The 19,601-nt window shown below is 44.0% G+C and overlaps 1 protein-coding gene across 21 annotated transcripts in view; it reads left to right on the forward strand.

Moving 5' to 3' along the window:
• The first annotated feature begins 2,835 nt into the window (after positions 1-2,835).
• The window catches only part of LOC106589402 (neurexin-1a), a 95,568-nt gene continuing 78,802 nt past the window's right edge, over positions 2,836-19,601 (forward strand). For 7 of the 21 annotated variants that reach the window (XM_082970435.1, XM_082970438.1, XM_082970439.1 and 4 more), the window contains exons 1-4: positions 2,838-3,111; positions 3,959-5,271; positions 8,917-8,931; positions 12,520-12,549. In XM_082970435.1, coding sequence (XP_082826561.1) covers positions 4,527-5,271; positions 8,917-8,931; positions 12,520-12,549 — 790 coding nt within the window. In that variant the 5' untranslated portion in view covers positions 2,838-3,111; positions 3,959-4,526. Of the gene's footprint in view, positions 3,112-3,958; positions 5,272-8,916; positions 8,932-12,519; positions 12,550-19,601 lie in introns of all 21 variants that reach the window. The other 14 variants (XM_082970436.1, XM_082970447.1, XM_082970449.1 and 11 more) reach the window with 5 other exon arrangements.

Below are 19,601 nucleotides of genomic sequence, written 5' to 3' on the forward strand. Positions count from 1 at the left end.
CTTTGGGGGTGTTTTTCTGCTAAGGGGACAGGACAACTTCACCGCATCATTTGACGAGGCCATGTACTGTCAAATCTTGGGTGAGAACCTCCTTCCCTCAGCCAGGGCATTGAAAATGGGTCGTGGATGGGTATTCCAGCATGACAATGACCCAAAACACAAGGCCAAGGCAACAAAGGAGTGGCTCAAGAAGAAGCACATTAAGGTCCTGGAGTGGCCTATCCAGTCTCCAGACCTTAATCCCATAGAAAATCTGTGGAGGGAGCTTAAGGTTCGAGTTGCCAAACGTCAGCCTCGAAACCTTAATGACTTGGAGAAGATCTGCAAAGAGGAGTGGGACAAAATCCCTCCTGAGATGTGTGCAAACCTGGTGGCCAACTACAAGGAACGGGGTCAAATACTTATTTCCCTCATTAAAATGCTAACCAATTTATAACATTTTTGACATGCGTTTTTCTGGATTTTTTGGTTGTTATTCTGTCTCTCACTGTTCAAATAAACCTACCATTAAAATTATAGACTGATCATTTCTTTGTCAGTGGGCAAGCGTACAAAATCAGCAGGGGATCAAATACTTTTTTCCCTCACTGTAAATCAAATCAAATTTACCTGCAGGCGGCTAAGTGGCCTGAGGAAGGTTATAATTAACTATAGATCTATAGTCTTTCCATTAGGATACACCGACACACACACACACACATACACAGGTCTCTCTGCTCTGCTGTCAGTCTCTATCTGTTGGTCAGGTGATCAATACTAATATCTGTAGAAGGTTATAATTAACTATAGATCTATACCTAACATACTGTGTGTGTGTGTGTGTGTGTGTGTGTGTGTGTGTGTGTGTGTGTGTGTGTGTGTGTGTGTGTGTGTGTGTGTGTGTGTGTGTGTGTGTGTGTGTGTGTGTGTGTGTGTGTGTGTGTTGAGCATGTGGGTGTACGCGTTAATGTTATTTGCGTCTAGAACTTGCAGTCATTCGATAATGTCGCCGATAGTATCATTATAAATGAGAGTTTGGCAGAAGAAGGGTGACCTCCACTACCACACACACACACACACACACACACACACACACACACAAACACACACATATACACACTCAACACATACACACATACACTCAACACACACGGGTGGACACGTAGCTGTTTGCACTATTGGCAAGTGGAATGAGTGAATATATGAGCTACACAAAAACTCATTACAACACGATTAGAAGCAAACCTCAAATTTAATCTCATTTACAGAGGGCTGTTTGCCTGTCAGACACACACACACATAACACAATCACACACAGGGGCGGCCTGGGACCAGAAATCGGCCCATTATTTTCCTTGAGGCCCCCATTATTAGCCAGATAAATGTAATTTTGCGCAAAAATCTAAGTTAGGCCCACTGAGCTAAAAATGGGCCAGCCCATCTGGCATTTGCCCAAAATGCCAGATGGCCAGTCCGCCCTTGCACACACACACACAACACACACCTCCCTCTCTGTCTCTCACTCTCTTTCTCTCTCGCTCTCTCTCCATCTCTTTGTGACCACCCATTGAGTCTCATTGAGAGTGGGAGTATCTGTCTGACCCATATAGACCTGTGCACCGCTAAACACCTGCATATGGCATTTACACACAGACACACACACACACACATACTGGCACTCACTCTGTATGCTGACAGCTGAGGTTTTATTTTTGGCTGTATTTTCTCTCTGCCGGCAATTCACATAAACACACACACGCACATACACACAGACACACACACACACAATAACACATACACAAACAGTGTGCCCTGACCTTCTCTCTGCTGAGTGGGCAAAGAGTCAGGGGTCACTGCTCACTGTCAGCCTGTCAGAGAGAAGGAGGGAGGGAGGGGATGGAGGGAGAGGAAGAGGGGTGGAGGAAGGGACGGAGGGACGGAGGGAAGGAGGGAGCGGCAGGGCCAGGGAGAGAGGGGAAGGAGAGGTAGAGAATGTTAAGCCAGTGCAAAGCCGGTGTTGATGCTGAAATGTAGGAGCTTATAAAAGGCTGTGGCCACATAGACATTTAATTACCTGTCAAAAGCGCTTTTCCACTTCCTGTCCCACAAGCTTACCGGGAGTTCTCGTATCAAAATGGCCGTAGGGTGATGGCATGCATACAGCATCAATAGGAACACATAATTAGATACTTCCAAGCACAATCAGTCATCGTGTGTGTGCAGCTGTGCATGCAGCTCAAACGAGTGGGCAGCAGCTGGGGTATGGTACCCAGAGAGACCGTTCTGATGGACCACACTCAGCTGGGACTCCCTCTCTGGAACAGATAGGCCGACACAGATTAATCCGAAATACACACCTCACTGTAATAAACAAGTTGGAGATACAGTTGGAGGTGTGTGTGTGTGAGTGTGTGTGTGTGTGTGTGTGTGTGTGTGTGTGTGTGTGTGTGTGTGTGTGTGTGTGTGTGTGTGTGTGTGTGTGTGTGTGTGTCAGTGTGATGGGGAGAAAAATAAGAGAGAGCGAGATAATTGATGGCAGGAGCAGAAGGGAGAACGCCGCTTGAGCGTGACGTGGAAACACCACTGTTGTTTTTCTCCCGCAGTTTTCTATCTCGAGCCATGAATGTTCTCTCTGTTCAGAAGTCTCTCTTGATCAATCAGTGATTAATTCATGACTAACCATTAATCACCTTAGATTCTCTGCAAATACTGTATCACACCGACAGTCATTATCATAGAAAATTGGGTAATGACTCGGATGTTGCCGCCGTATTCCGTGAGTCCTCTCCGGTATTCAGACAGTGAGTGCGCGCTGTCCAAGGTGCTGCAGCAGAGCGGCCCCGCCCATCCTCTCCTCATCTTCTCTTCCCTTCATCGTCCACGTGATGCACGGAGCAGCAGACTGCACCTTCGCCTCCTCCGTGAGAGAGAGAGAGAGAGATGCGTTTGGTTCCACTGGTCTGTTTGATCGAGAAGAGGCTGTGATTGTTTCGGTAGGCCTATCTAACAGGTATTTACCGGGAAAGGTTTGGTTGCACTCAGTATCTCCCCTCACAACGCGGTGATTGTTATCAGATGACAAGGAGAAAAATCGATGAGTAGCCACAACACCGACCAGAAGATGTGTGTAAGGTAGGCTGAGACATTTTTATCTCGGCGTGTGTGTGTGTGTGCCTGTGTGTGTATTGTATTAGGTCTTTGATGTAGACTATATATACCTATTTAATTAGAATAGCCTTATATGGGCGTTTTCTCGCAGCAGTGTTTTTGGTGTATGGATTCTTTAGCACAGGTGAGGTAGATGCAAACGCGGAGTAACGGGTGAGTTCGAGCTCACAGGAGGAGAGGAATAGCCTACGCACGCACGCACACACACACACGGAGACTCTTAGGAGGGCGAGAGGAGAGAGGAATGGCCGTTGATCGATAATCGATATTTAAACCTGCTCTCATCTCACCGCGTCTTTCAATACTGTGATTTGGAACCCTAATCTCAACCACATCGCTAGAGAGACAGCCGCCGGAGCGGTGTGAGGCGCCTTTTTCCCCCATGGTGTGAAAAAGGGGATAATTCGATAAACAAGGCGCATTTGAGTCATCCTCCGCATCGCACGAGAAACCGTTCTTTGTGGCGCTTCCGAGTCCCTTGCGGAGGCACGAGGTGGTCATGTTGGAATGTCTTTTACCGTCAGTGAGGTAAAACGTAAAGAACGTTGTAGACATTAAGGTAATGAGTCGAGCTGAAATGATCCCGTTCTACCTGACTGACAATAAGTTCTATACAGCACATGAAATGCATCTGAATATTCTGTATCTTTCTGAAAAGACACACTGGTATATCACATGGTGGTGGTGATAGGAGGACTGTCTGGAAAGACTGTGTGAGAGAGAGAGAGAGAGAGAGAGAGAGAGAGAGAGAGAGAGCGTTTCCATGCATGTATCTGACCCAGGGTGATAGTGCTGTCTTTTCCCTCTGTAGGTCACTGGAAAGAAAAGAGTGATGACGCGACAGTGAGGGACACACTCACAGTGCTCAACCGACAAGCCCCGCTGATAGAGACAAAAAAAAGAGGGGGAGATGCTCTGATAGCCTCTCTCTGTTTACGGTGTGTGACAGTGTATGACCATATTCTCCCTCTCTCTGAGGGGAACGGGCACTAACGAAGACACCGACATGGTTCTCACACTGCACCTCTCATTTCTCTAACACACACACACACCATTGAAGGAAGACAGTGGAGGAGGAACGAGGAGAGACGGGACGAGAAGATAGAAGACCAAAATTGGGAACACTTGGACCTCTATAAGGAGCCAGCTCCCTCACTTGACTGGCAGACAGAGGAACGCCTATGGAGGGTGTAGGGTGCTACTAACAGGGCTAAGAAGACTGTAGGGTGCTAGTAAGGGCCCTAGGAAGACTGTAGGGTGCTACAAAGGGCCCTAAGAAGATTTAAGGGTGCTCTCAAGGATGTTTGCGCCATGCGCTGTAGAGTAGTTCGTGCTGCCCAGCTCTAGCCTTTGTGTCTGCGTGTGTGTGCGTTGTGTGTATGTGTTTGCGCGTGTGTGTGATGGCGGTGTGTGTGTGGGCCGCGGCCCCTCTGCTGTGTGTCTGGCTGTGCCTCTGTAGCCTTGGGGGATCCAGAGGGGAGGTGCTAGAGTTTGGGGGGGTTTCGGGACAGTGGGGGCGGTTCCCGGTGTGGAACGCGTGCTGCGAGAGCATCCTGTCGTTCAGCGTTCGAACTCACAGTGAGGACGGACTGCTGCTTTACTTTGACGACGAAGGATTCTGCGACTTCCTGGAACTATTGTTGCTACGCGGGAAACTCCGCCTACGATTCTCCATCTTCTGCGCCGAGCCGGCTGAGGTGAGTTCCGGGGTCGCCGTGAGTGACGGACACTGGCATGCGGTTCGTGTGAAACGGGACTGGAGGAACACAAGCCTTGAGGTGGATGGAAGGATGGAGGGATGGGCGGAGGTGAAGAGCAAACGGAGAGACATGACAGTGTTTAGCCACACCTTTATGGGTGGGGTTTCCCCAGAGCTCCACGCCTCCCCTCTCCGCCTCACTTCCCCTGGCGTCAGAGACCACGCCCCCTTTGCTGGCTGGCTCACTGAGGTGACCGTCAATGGATCGGCGGTTGTAATGGAAGGATCGGAGGGCGTTACCGTGGGGGGAGACGGGTGTGGACCGGACCACGTGTGTCAGAATGGAGGGGTGTGTTCTGTCGTCGAGCAGAAGAACGTTTGTGACTGTACCGACACCGGCTACAAAGGCAACGACTGCAGCGAAGGTAAGGCCTTACCCTAACCCTACCTTGAAACATTGTGATTTTATCTCGCACACACATTTAAAAACACACACACAGGGCCGGCTCTAGCCTTTTGGGGGCCCTAAGCGATATTTGGTTGAGTGGTGCCCTACCAAGTGGCAAACAAAATAATTGTGTCCCCCCTCTTGATGCGAAAAATGTTGCAGTTTTAAAGCAAGTTTTCTGCAGTTCTACACATTTTGCCATGGGACGGAGAGAACATTTAGCAATTCTATAACACATTTCATGCAATTCTACTTATTTTGCCATTGGGCAGAGAGACATTTTTGCTGTTTGAAAGACAATTTTATGCAATTCTACACATTTTGCCATGACTTATGCCATGTAAATGATATCTGAATGAGAGTGACTAACAAAATCAATGGGGGCCCCCTGGAGGTCAGGGTCCCTGGGCAAGTGCCTGACGTGCCTGATCGGTATTCAGGCATGATTACTATAAGTTTAGATAACTGACTAGACTAACTTACCAATGTAAAAATTGTTAGCTGACATGGCTAAAAATTGCTGATGCACAACCAAATTTCCAATCTTGTGTATTCTACTATTCTAACTCTCAATAGTAAGTTGAGACCCCGACGGAGGCCCTAAGCGACCGCTTATGTCGCTTATGCCAAGAGCCAGCCCTGTGCACACATACACACAGACCTCCCCCACACACAGATTTAAACTACTGGTGTCCTCTGTTATTTGTAGTATTTAGTGCAGAACATTGAAACCCATATCTTTACTATGAGTGTTACATAGTGAATCACAGCACCAGCCATTCTCCCTGTCCTATACGGTGGTGGTCAGTAGACCCTAGTGGTGGTTAGTAGATCTTAGTGGTGGTCAGTAGATCCTAGTGGTGGTCAGTAGATCCTAGTGGTGGTTAGTAGACTCTAGTGGTGGTCAGTAGACCCTAGTGGTGGTCAGTAGACCCTAGTTGTGGTTAGTAGATCCTAGTGGTGGTCAGTAGATCCTAGTGGTGGTTAGTAGATCCTTGTGGTGGTTAGTAGATCCTAGTGGTGGTCAGTAGATCCTAGTGGTGGTTAGTAGATCCTAGTGGTGGTCAGTAGATCCTAGTGGTGGTCAGTAGATCCTAGTGGTGGTTAGTAGATCCTAGTGGTGGTCAATAGATCCTAGTGGTGATCAGTAGATCCTAGTGGTGGTTAGTAGATCCTAGTGGTGGTCAGTAGATCCTAGTGGTGGTTAGTAGATCCTAGTGGTGGTCAGTAGATCCTAGTGGTGGTCAGTAGATCCTAGTGGTGGTTAGTAGATCCTAGTGGTGGTCAGTAGATCCTAGTGGTGGTCAGTAGATCCTAGTGGTGGTTAGTAGATCCTAGTGGTGGTTAGTAGATCCCAGTGGTGGTTAGTAGATCCTAGTGGTGGTCAGTAGATCCTAGTGGTGGTCAGTAGATCCTAGTGGTGGTCAGTAGATCCTAGTGGTGGTTAGTAGATCCTAGTGGTGGTCAGTAGATCCTAGTGGTGGTTAGTAGATCCTAGTGGTGGTTAGTAGATCCCAGTGGTGATCAGTAGATCCTAGTGGTGGTTAGTAGATCCTAGTGGTGGTCAGTAGATCCTAGTGGTGGTTAGTAGATCCTAGTGGTGGTCAGTAGATCCTAGTGGTGGTTAGTAGATCCTAGTGGTGGTTAGTAGATCCCAGTGGTGGTTAGTAGATCCTAGTGGTGGTCAGTAGATCCCAGTGGTGGTTAGTAGATCCTAGTGGTGGTTAGTAGATCCTTGTGGTGATGGGTTGTGTTCAGAAACAAGTCTGTTTGTGTTCATCAGCTCCCTGTGTGTGTGTTTGTGTGTGTGTGCGTGTGCGCGTGCGGGCGTGCGTCTTTAGTCTGAGATCTAGGCCCCTCCTTTGTCTCCATAGCAACCCTGTCCCCTTTCTGCTGAACAAGTTACCATGGAGACAGCAGGGCTCTGAAAGAGAGACTCAGTTACATATGCTGCCCTATGCCTCCATCCCTCTACCTATTTACCTATCACACCCTCGATTTATCCCTCTTTACAGTTTCATCCTTCTCTAATAGGTTGGTCAATCGATCAAAAAATTGTTGATTCATTTGGATTAATTGGTTGGTAAATCTCGGTTGGAAACGTGGTATGTTGTTGTGTCATAAGAACATGAAATGTGTGGCGAGTGTAGTGTGTTGATTAGTGTGTTGGGTGTTGGAAAGAAGGCAAGTGACATATGTTGGCGCGCCAATTGTTTTGACAGTGCTGCAGCACGGAGCACATTTTCGAACACCGGGACTGAAGGTGAAATTGATGTCACATTGCTTAAACCTATCCAATTAATTCAGATCAACGGGTAGGCACTGCTACCAGCCCTTTAATTAGTGAAAACCAAGCTATTAGCCTTTTCTTTTCAGTAATTAAAGGCACAGCGCAGTCAAAAACATGTTTTTTTCCTGTGTTATATACATATTTCCACAGTATGAGGTTGGAAGAATATTGTGAAAGTGTGAAAATTAGGATCATTCCGTTTTAGTGTAAAAGCTGTTTGAAAAGACCGCCTGAAATGTCATCTTGTTTTGGTGGGATGGAGTTTTGACCTGCCTGGTGACATCACCAGTTAATAGTTCTAAACCTCTCTGCCAATAACAGCTAGTTTTCAGTTTTCCCCTCCCCCCACTCCCAGACAGTCCTAGCAAAATTATTGCTTGAGAAAATACTCTTTACTAAGAAGCTACTTATTTTCTTTTTGACCATATTATTTGAAAACAATCACAGTAAGGTACTTTATTGTTACCCAGAAATGATTCAATATTGAGATAAAAAACGGCTGCATTGGACTTTTAATAAGGGACAGAGGAAAGGGATGTTTGGTTCCGAAGACACACACACACACACACACACACACACACACACACACACACACACACATACACACTCCAGTACTGACCCCAGCATGTTTCCCCCCTGCACTGCTGTTTTCTATCATCAGTTACCCGTTATCATTGATCTATTCATTTACTGCAATGGTCAATGTGTGTGTGTGTCTGAGTGTAAGTAAGCGTGAGTGTGAGTATGTGTGTGTGTGTGTGTGTGTGTGAGAGAGAGAACATGTGCGTGTATTCTGTGCTCTGGTACAGGAGGCTATAAGGTAAGTTCTGGGTGAATAAATGCTCCAGATTCCAAACACACAGGTAGGAGCGTCCGCTTTCATCCACCCTGGCCACTGTGTGTGCGCTTGGTTTGGGGCAATTCAGTCGATTCCGTGTATTGAAATTCAAGTAATGTATTGAAAATCGACTATTGTGGAGGATTCTTCAATGAATTGAATTTCGATTAACTTCCTGAATTGAATAAATTGGCCGCAACCCTGACGTGTGTGTGTGTGTGTGTGTGTGTGTGTGTGTGTGTGTGTGTGTGTGTGTGTGTGTGTGTGTGTGTGTGTGTGTGTGTGTGTGTGTGTGTGTGTGTGTGTGTGTGTGTGTGTGTGTGTGGAAGAATATATGGCTATCAGTGCCACATGGTGATGTCTAGGTGGATCTGCATGTGTGTAACCAAGGTAATGGTGTGGGTGTGCATCTGTCTACCCATGGTAACAGACGGCTGTGCATGGCGTGTTAATGAATGTCTGTCTCTCTCTCTCCTTCGTCTGGACGCTCCCAGAACACTACAACCCAGGTGGGTCTCTCTCACTCGCTTTCTCTCATCCCCCTCTCTTCCTCTTTATACCTATCCCATTCCTTCTTCCATGTCTGATTTGGGCACCGAAAGGTGTGTGGGTTGTGTGTGTGTAGGTTGTGTGTGTGTGCTGTATGTGGGTTGCAGTCATACGGTAAGTAGACTCCCTTCATAGACAAATAAGTAGATCCATTCATGGATATATACCGGAGGTTTCAAGTGGCTCTCCACTCAAAGATAGAAACGGGCAGTGTAGTAATAAGGTTTGAGAAGAGGTTCGAGACCCGACAGTGTAATAATAAGGTTTGAGAAGAGGTTAGAGACCGACAGTGTAATAATAAGGTTTGAGAAGAGGTTAGAGACGACAGTGTAATAATAAGGTTTGAGAAGAGGTTAGAGACCGACAGTGTAATAATAAGGTTTGAGAAGAGGTTAGATACCGACAGTGTAATAATAAGGTTTGAGTAGAGGTTAGAGACTGACAGTGTAATAATAAGGTTTGAGAAGAGGTTAGAGACCGACAGTGTAATAATAAGGTTTGAGAAGAGGTTAGAGACTGACAGTGTAATAATAAGGTTTGAGAAGAGGTTAGAGACCGACAGTGTAATAATAAGGTTTGAGAAGAGGTTAGAGACCGACAGTGTAATAATAAGGTTTGAGAAGAGGTTAGAGACCGACAGTGTAATAATAAGGTTTGAGAAGAGGTTAGAGACCGACAGTGTAATAATAAGGTTTGAGTAGAGGTTAGAGACCGACAGTGTAATAATAAGGTTTGAGAAGAGGTTCGAGAGCGACAGTGTAATAATAAGGTTTGAGTAGAGGTTAGAGACCGACAGTGTAATAATAAGGTTTGAGAAGAGGTTAGAGACCGACAGTGTAATAATAAGGTTTGAGTAGAGGTTAGAGACGACAGTGTAATAATAAGGTTTGAGTAGAGGTTAGAGACCGACAGTGTAATAATAAGGTTTGAGAAGAGGTTAGAGACCGACAGTGTAATCATAAGGTTTGAGAAGAGGTTAGAGACCGACAGTGTAATAATAAGGTTTGAGAAGAGGTCAGAGACCGACAGTGTAATAATAAGGTTTGAGAAGAGGTTAGAGACCGACAGTGTAGTAATAAGGTTTGAGAAGAGGTTAGAGACCGACAGTGTAATAATAAGGTTTGAGAAGAGGTCAGAGACCGACAGTGTAATAATAAGGTTTGAGAAGAGGTTAGAGACCGACAGTGTAATAATAAGGTTTGAGAAGAGGTCAGAGACCGACAGTGTAATAATAAGGTTTGAGAAGAGGTTAGAGACCGACAGTGTAATAATAAGGTTTGAGAAGAGGTTAGAGACCGACAGTGTAATAATAAGGTTTGAGAAGAGGTTAGAGACCAACAGTGTAATAATAAGGTTTGAGAAGAGGTTAGAGACCAACAGTGTAATAATAAGGTTTGAGAAGAGGTTAGAGACCGACAGTGTAATAATAAGGTTTGAGTAGAGGTTAGAGACCGACAGTGTAATAATAAGGTTTGAGAAGAGGTTAGAGACCGACAGTGTAATAATAAGGTTTGAGAAGAGGTTAGAGACCGACAGTGTAATAATAAGGTTTGAGAAGAGGTTCGAGACCGACAGTGTAATAATAAGGTTTGAGAAGAGGTTCGAGACCGACAGTGTAGTAATAAGGTTTGAGAAGAGGTTAGAGACCGACAGTGTAATAATAAGGTTTGAGAAGAGGTTCGAGACCGACAGTGTAATAATAAGGTTTGAGAAGAGGTTAGAGACTGACAGTGTAATAATAAGGTTTGAGAAGAGGTTACAGCCGACAGTGTAATAATAAGGTTTGAGTAGAGGTTAGAGACCGACAGTGTAATAATAAGGTTTGAGAAGAGGTTCGAGACCGACAGTGTAATAATAAGGTTTGAGAAGAGGTTAGAGACTGACAGTGTAATAATAAGGTTTGAGAAGAGGTTAGAGACTGACAGTGTAATAATAAGGTTTGAGAAGAGGTTAGAGACCGACAGTGTAATAATAAGGTTTGAGAAGAGGTTAGAGACCGACAGTGTAATAATAAGGTTTGAGAAGAGGTTAGAGACTGACAGTGTAATAATAAGGTTTGAGAAGAGGTTAGAGACCGACAGTGTAATAATAAGGTTTGAGAAGAGGTTAGAGACCGACAGTGTAATAATAAGGTTTGAGAAGAGGTTAGAGACCGACAGTGTAATAATAAGGTTTGAGAAGAGGTCAGAGACCGACAGTGTAATAATAAGGTTTGAGAAGAGGTTAGATACCGACAGTGTAGTAATAAGGTTTGAGAAGAGGTTAGAGACCGACAGTGTAATAATAAGGTTTGAGAAGAGGTTAGATACCGACAGTGTAGTAATAAGGTTTGAGAAGAGGTTAGAGACCGACAGTGTAATAATAAGGTTTGAGAAGAGGTTAGAGACCGACAGTGTAGTAATAAGGTTTGAGTAGAGGTTAGAGACCGACAGTGTAATAATAAGGTTTGAGAAGAGGTTCGAGACCGACAGTGTAATAATAAGGTTTGAGAAGAGGTTAGAGACTGACAGTGTAATAATAATAATACATTTGATTTGATACCCTAGGACAAATACAAGATACCCTAGGACAATTACAAAATACCCTTGGACAATTACAAGATACCCTAGGACAATTACAAAGTATAAATGTAATAAAATAGCAAATATAAACATGACATAACTAAGGTCAAAGTGCAAAAAAGCAGCATGGCACCAAAGAATAAACAAACAATTCAGGGGATAAAAAGAAAGGTCATCGGAAGGCAGTTGAAATAACGAGGCTGACTAACTCAGCACCCCCTTCACGAATGAGAGATACAATATTTTCGTTTTTTAAACGGATAAGAGGGCAAGACCAGTGTACATAGTGTGTGTGGGTGTATGTGTGTGTGTGCGTGATTCCGCACTTATTTGATATATGTAGAAGCTACACACACATATACACCAACATGAGCAGACAACAAGTTTAAACATGGTGTGTGTCTTAGACGTGTGGGTGGAAGGGTTTGTTGTAAAACCCTCTCTACCAGCTGTTGGTGCTCCACACAGATCAAGGGTGCGTTCAAAAAGACTTTCATTTGCAGTGAACTGTCAGCTTGTAACAGTTACAGTTGAACGATTTGAATGAACGTTCCCAAATTTTCCAGGAATGCGTCACTAGGTAAGGATAACTCTGTTAGTGTCTACAATTTATTTGTCTACAATTTCCAAATTGTAATTTATGTCTACAATTTAAGTAGCTCCAATTTCCAAATTATAATTGATTTGTGTAGAACTTAAGTATCTACAATTTCCAAACTGAGAATCACTGTGCTATTCTAACTATATACAGTATTTAATAGACAGACTACTTTTTTATCTTATGTTCACCGCACACTAGCATCACTGTGAGCTAATGTTAGCAACGGTCGCTATCATGATTGTGTGTGAGTGTGTGTCTATGTGTGTATGTTTGAGCGTGTGTGTGTGGGCACATGTGTGTGCCTGGGTGTGTATGTATGTGTGTGTGTGGACAAAATCACGTCATGCTCCTCTGCTGTGCTGACTGTGCTCTTGTCTTCCTTTAAGGTCTGGCTCACCTGATGATCGGCGACCAAGGTACGACCTATTACATCATTATGACATCACTTCCCGTTCCCCCCCCACCTCCCCACCCCCACCACACCCCTCACCCCAAACCTCATCATTGCCGGACCCTAGACGCTGATCCAAGGTCAGGTTTGATTTTTTGTCTATATTGGGTTATTTTGGGTATATTAGGATATGGAGAGGCTTAACTGATCCCAGATGTGTGGTTAAGGTGAGGATATGGGTTTAGTGTAAGGATATGAACTGATCCTAGATCAAGGTCTGGTTCCATGGATGGTTTGTTGTGTGTGCGTGTGCGCATGTGTGTGTGTGTTAGTGATGCGTGGGTTGACTCATAACCCGCAGTCCCCCTGGTTATATCTGCGGGTTTAGGGTCATGAAATATGGCGTGGATGAAGGGCGGGTGGGTGGCGGGCAGGCGGGTTGAATAAAGAGAAAATAATACATTAAAATGTCATAAATGTATCATTCTTGTGCAGTTCATATCTATAGGCTACATTGAGGTTTTTATTTCATTATTTTGATTTGCCTTTAGTGCGTAACCTAAGCCTAAGCTTTAGGGCCTAACAGTACGCTCGCCAAATACACAGCAATTGCAAAATGGTTTTTGGAACTTGGGCAGAAAAGGTTAACGTTAATCCACTGAGGCAAATAGGCCAATGTCGGAGTTTAATTCAATAAGAGAAAAGCTGCGAAATGTAGAGTTGAAAATAAAGAGGAGGGCCAGAACAGTAGGTAGCCTAATGTATGGGGAAGAAGTGGTAAAAGAGGATGATTGCGGTGGGTTAAATGGAATAGTAACTGAAATCTGGACACTGACTGTAGTTCTATAACCTCTCACATAGCCTAATATAATATTAACTCCTGCAGAATTATGCATTTCTTGCAGTAAAATGATACACCAAATGTACATTTTGACTCGGGAACAGGAGTGGAGAAATATGATTTATTTCAGCATCTTGAGAGAATGACTGCACGGTTAGGGACCGTCTGTAAAAGTGCTATCGTTATCAGCATCATAAAAGCTGATAGTATTTCAACCATAAAATATGCATCCAAGCCGAACTGAATTCTTATCAGAAACATGTCGGGTAGTTTTCACAGCTTTTAATTTCCTTAAAACCGGTCAAAGGGAAAATCGTTCCATTTTTGAATTTTTTTTGAATTTTCTCCCCGGTCTCTAAATGTCTTTGCTGCATGAGAGAAGCAGAGATGAAAGAAAACATTTTACCGATGTCAACTAGATTCAAGGCTTCATTCTATCGGTTTATGACATTATTCTGGTGAGCGAAGGTTTATTTAGTATTCTAGGGCAACAAGTAATGACAGAAGAGAAGCTGCATGTATTTAATTGCAGACAAGTTGACTAACAAATAGCCACCCCAAATAAAATGTCTTAAATTAAAAGCAGGAACATAGGCTTATCTAAAAGGCCTGTCAGAAAATTACTCCGCCATCTCTGTACAGCGCATTTTCTATATTTGCGGCTTAGGGTCGGGTTCGGACCTCAGATTTTCACTCTATCACATATAGTCGGGCGGTTGCGGATGGGTTATTAGAAATTGCGGGAGGGTGCGAATGAACAAACAGCTGACCTGCGCATCACTAGTGTGTGTGTGTTGTTGCGGCTTGTATGTCTGTTGCAGGTTGTTGGTGCCTCATCCTAACCCCTCCCTGCAGTAATCCTTTCCCCTCCCATTGCCTGCCTCCTGCACATGGGAACTCCCCTCTTATTGGCCAGTTCTCTGTTCATGTCGTTTTTAACAGTGTATTAAAACAAACAAAAGTGTATAAAAGCAGTGCTGTCAAACACACCGCTGTAGCTCTGTCCTGTCTGTAAAGGCACATGACAACTACACAAACACACCACTACTACTTGTATTACTTATACTACTATTACCACTGCTCACTTTAGTGGTACTGTACTGTACTACAACACACCAATTCAGACTCAGAGGTAATCAAACACAGTTTGGAATGCATCAGTGACAGAATTGAGTAGTTTGTATCTCTTACATTCTAAACCTTCATACAGCAGACTGTAGTTGGTGGTGGGAGTGCTGCTTAGCTTGCAGTGTGGTACTCATAGAGATATCTATAATACGATACGGTGTAATAGTGTTCTAAAAAACTCGTATTCTGCTCCATTGGGAGTATTTTGGTCTTGTTTGACGCCAGTGCTGCTTTTCTACCTTTTCAAAATGGTTCCCCTTTGCTTTCTTAGTTTCACACAACCAACTTACTCTCTCCCTCCTTCCCTCCTCCCTCTTTCCCTTTCTCTCTTCAATATCTGACTGTAGGAAAGCTCAGAGGTATACGATTCCTTCTTGCTTATGGCTATGTATGGCTATGAGCTCGAATGTATGGCGGTGAGCTATACTGAATGGCTACACACTGTAATAATGTAAGATGCTGTACGTGTGTAGAATTGGAATGTTTCTTTGTCCATGTAGCTGCTGTACACGCAGGTGGTGCGTGCGCGCGTGTGTGTGTGTGTGTGTGTGTGTGTGTGTGTGTGTGTGTGTGTGTGTGTGTGTGTGTGTGTGTGTGTGTGTGTGTGTGTGTGTGTGTGTGTGTGTAATGTAAAAGGAGTCAGAGGGGGCTGAAGTGGTGGTCGGCTCAGAGTAAAGAAGCTTTCTGAAGCTGACTATCTGAAATGTGTTTCTCTGAAGAAGCGGGGGAGGGGGGGATTGTCTGCGGGTGTGAGAGAGGGGAGGGCTAGATAAAGAGCGAGAGAAGAAGTGAGAGAGAGAGAGAGAGAGAGAGAGAGAGAGAGATAGAGAGAGAGAGAGAGAGAGAGATGTTAAGTCCTTAGATGTCTAGGGTCTGTATCTCCAAAGTGCCAGTCAGTCAGTCAGTCCTGCTCCAGTCAAACTCACTCTGACATCAGTATGTGCGTGCATGCATTCAGGCATGTGACTGGTGTCTGTCTCATTGGTCCCAAGGAAATGAAGTGTTTTGGATGTTGTTAAGAAGACTACTCTCGTGTCATGATGCACAACTCAAGTGTGTAATTACATTCAGCTATCTAGACAGTATATCAAACACAAGCAAGACACAGACACGCATTCTAATTAGCGATCTGATGTTATTTTTTTGAATAAACATTGCAAACATTGGCTAAGCAGGAGGCAGACAGGCAGTCAAAGTAGTAGTGGCTAGTAGCTACGATACGGCAACAGCTCCAACGATTAGCTAACATCATCACACAAAATGCAATGTGTAAGGGCTACGTCCTGCTTGTGCAACTGCAATATCCGTTACAACAGACAGAGAAGGTTTATTTCAGCTTTATGAGACAGTAATACAAACCCCATCTCCCCTCACTGAATTTCATTCCTTCATTCATTCATTACGATTACAGGAACATTCACTTTTTACAGTATATACAGCCAATTTTATGGTATTGTACTGTTTCCTTACGCAGTACTTGCTTTGATACTGTGTTTAGATTACAGTAGGTGTACTGCAATATGAAATAGAGTAACTTACCACTAGCTGCCTGTAAGTTACTGTCAAATTCATGGCAAACCCTTTACAGTGTGGCTGTGGTTAGCTAGTATAGGTGTGTGTGTGTGTGTGTGTGTGTGTGTGCTACAGAGAGGACAAACCAAACCATATCATCACACAACAAGCGTTCTCTAAACATGACCTTTGAGACACACACACATGCTCACAGACACACACACACAAATAACCTTTATCAAGTGCCTTCTTTCTGTGTGTGTTGTGTGTAAATATGCATGAGTAAGGCTGCCTGTGTATTTTCTTCACGGTATGTGTGTGTACATGCATATGTGTGTGTGTGTGTGTGTGTGTGTGTGTGTGTGTGGGGAGGGGGGGTATGCACTGCAGGCGCGTGAGTCGGTATGTGTTAAGAGCGAGGTGGATTGTGACTCATCATTTTTGACTCATAAAGCGTTGGCAATCAAAGGAACTCATTTTACACACACACACACACTCACTCACTCACACACACACACACTACTAACCCTCACCACTACATAGACCATACACACACCAGACCGACAGAGAGAGGGGGAGGACAGAGAGAGGGGGAGGACGAGAGAGGGCAATGGAGAAAGGGGAAAAGAAAGAGGGGGATGTATAGGGAAGTGTTTCAGAGAAGCAGAAAGAAAGAATAATGCAATTGGGAGATAAGGGGGAGAGGAAAGGTCAGAGATAGAAAATAAATGGGCAGAGCCCTGATGTACCTGAGAGAGACAGAACAGCCCTTCTGATACGAAGGGGGAGAGGGGATAGACAAGGTACAGTATTTATCTGGGCAGAGATAGTCTACACCAGTCTATACACCATAGAATAGCAGGCTTGGCTGTCCTATTTGGCTGGCCTCCCAAACACACACAGACACAAACACAAACATGTACTGTACTTATGATGCATCCACATAGGCAACTCATGGATGTCATTGTTTTCATTTAAACATCGACAGCGAATTCAACCGAGGCAGGTGGAAACAATAATACAATAAACGTGTTGCTGATGTTTTATTCTCAGGATATGTTTAGTAGAGCTTTCAGGTGATAAGAAAAAAGGTTTTCTTATCTTTTCCCAGTCAATGAATCTGTGTATGGAATTTAGAAATACTATGTTATAACATTCATCTGTCATCTGGCTACTTACTACCTACGGCAGCTTCATCTTCCCTGTTGTTTCCCTTACTTCCTTTGTGCTAGCTAAATAGCTAGTTACTGGGCATAAAGGTAAAGTTCTGTTTCATGGCTGACATAGCTAGCCCCCAACTAACTCACAACGTTATTGTAATTTAGAATATTAGCAAGGTTTAATTTGGGCCAAGTGCCTAACCAATAGACCTTATTCACACAGGGGATTGTATTTTTTAAAACAACAAAATTGTTGCCTATGTGGGTGCAGCATCATTCATTGCACTTGTCAGTTGCAACTAGGCCAGCTGAAGTAGCCAGACCATTAATTATAAACTCATTCTGTTATTGATGCCCATTCCGAAGCGGTTTCTGACTTTATCATCATTTCTTAATGACCTGCGTTAAGGGGTGTGTGTGTGTGTGTGTGTGTGTGTGTGTGTGTGTGTGTGTGTGTGTGTGTGTGTGTGTGTGTCTGCGTGTGTGTGTGAGTCTTGGGATAAAACTGATCTTATCCAGCTTAAGACAAAACACTGGGCTCTAACTGGAGAGATTGTCATGGCAACAGAGAGAGAGAGAGAGAGAGAGAGAGAGAGAGAGAGGTGGGGGGGTTTGAGACTAGGGGTAAAAAGAAACAAGGCTATAGGTGACATAGACCAGTCTGTAGGTGTTAAATAGTGCTAGAAGCTAGTGTGCACTATATATTTTAAGGGTTTTAGTTTCAGGGTGGGAGGTAGCCTAGCGGTTAGAGCGTTGGGCTAGTAACCGAAAGGTTGCTGGTTTGAATAACCGAGCCGACAAGGTGAAACATCTTTTGATGTGCCCTTGAGCAAGGCACTTAACTCTAATTTGCTCCAGGGACGCCGTACTACTATGGCTGACCCTGTAAAACAACACATTTCACTGCACCTATCCGGTGTATGTGACAATAATATATATACACTACCAGTCAAAAGTTTTAGAACACCTACTCATTCAAGGGTGTTTCTTTATTTTTACTATTTTCTACATTGTAGAATAATAGTGAAGACATCAAAACTATGAAATAAAACATATGGAATCATGTAGTAACCAAAAAAGTGTTAAACAAATCAAAATATATTTGAGATTCTTCAAATAGCCACCCTTTGCCTTAATGACAGCTTTGCACACTCTTAGCATTCTCTCAACCAGCTTCACCTGGAATGCTTTTCCAACAGTCTTGAAGGAGTTCCCACATATGCTGAGCACTTGTTGGCTGCTTTTCGTTCACTCTGCGGTCTGACTCATCCCAAACCATCTCAATTTGGTTGAGGTCGGGGGATTGTGGAGGCCAGGTCATCTGATGCAGCACTCCATCACTCTCCTTCTTGGTCAAATAGCCCTTACACAGCCTGGGGGTGTGTTGGGTCATTGTCCTGTTGAAAAACAAATGATAGTCTCACTAAGCCCAAACCAGATGGGATGACGTATCGCTGCAGAATGCTGTGGTAGCCATGCTGTTTAAATGTGCATTGCATTCTAAATAAACCACAGACAGTGTTACCAGCAAAGTACACACACACCATAACACCTCCTCCTCCTCCATACTTTACGGTGGGAAATACACATGCAGAGATCATCTGTTCGCCCACACAGCATCTCACAAAGACACGGCGGTTGGAACCAAAAATCTCCAATTTTGGACTCCAGACCAAAGAACAAATTTCCACCGGTCTCATGTCCATTGCTCATATTTCTTGGCCCAAGCAAGTCTCTTATTCTTGTTGGTGTCCTCTAGTAGTGGTTTCTTTGCAGAAATTCGACCATAAAGGCCTGATTCACACAGTCTCCTCTGAACAGTTGATGTTGATATGTCTATTACTTGAACTCTGTGAAGCATTTATTTGGGCTGCAATTTCTGAGGCTGGTAACTCTAATGAACTTATCCTCTGCAGCAGAGGTAACTCTGGGCCTTCCATTCCTGTGGCAGTCCTCATGAGAGCCAGTTTCATCATAGCGCTTGATGGTTTTTGCGACTGCACTTGAAGAAACTTTCAAAGTTCTTGATATTTTCTGTATTGACTGACCTTTATGTCTTAAAATAATGATGGACTGTCGTTTCTCTTTGCTTGTTTGAGCTGTTCTTGCCATAATATGGACTTGGTCTTTTACCAAATAGGGTATCTTCTGTATACCACCCCTACCTTGTCACAACACAACTGATTGGCTGAAATGCATTAAGAAGGAAAGAAATTCCACAAATTAACTTTTAATTAGGCACACCTGTTAATTGAAATGAATTCCAGGTGACTACCTCATGAAGCTGGTTGATAGAATGCCAAGTGTGTGCAAAGCTGTTATTAAGGCAAAGGGTGGCTATTTGAAGAATCTCAAATATAAAATATATTTACATTTTTTGGTTACTACATGATTCCATGTGTGTTATTTCATAGTTTTGATGTCTTCACTATTATT

Source organism: Salmo salar, chromosome 28 (assembly GCF_965601325.2).
Source record: "Salmo salar chromosome 28, fSalSal1, whole genome shotgun sequence".
NCBI lineage: Eukaryota > Metazoa > Chordata > Actinopteri > Salmoniformes > Salmonidae > Salmo > Salmo salar.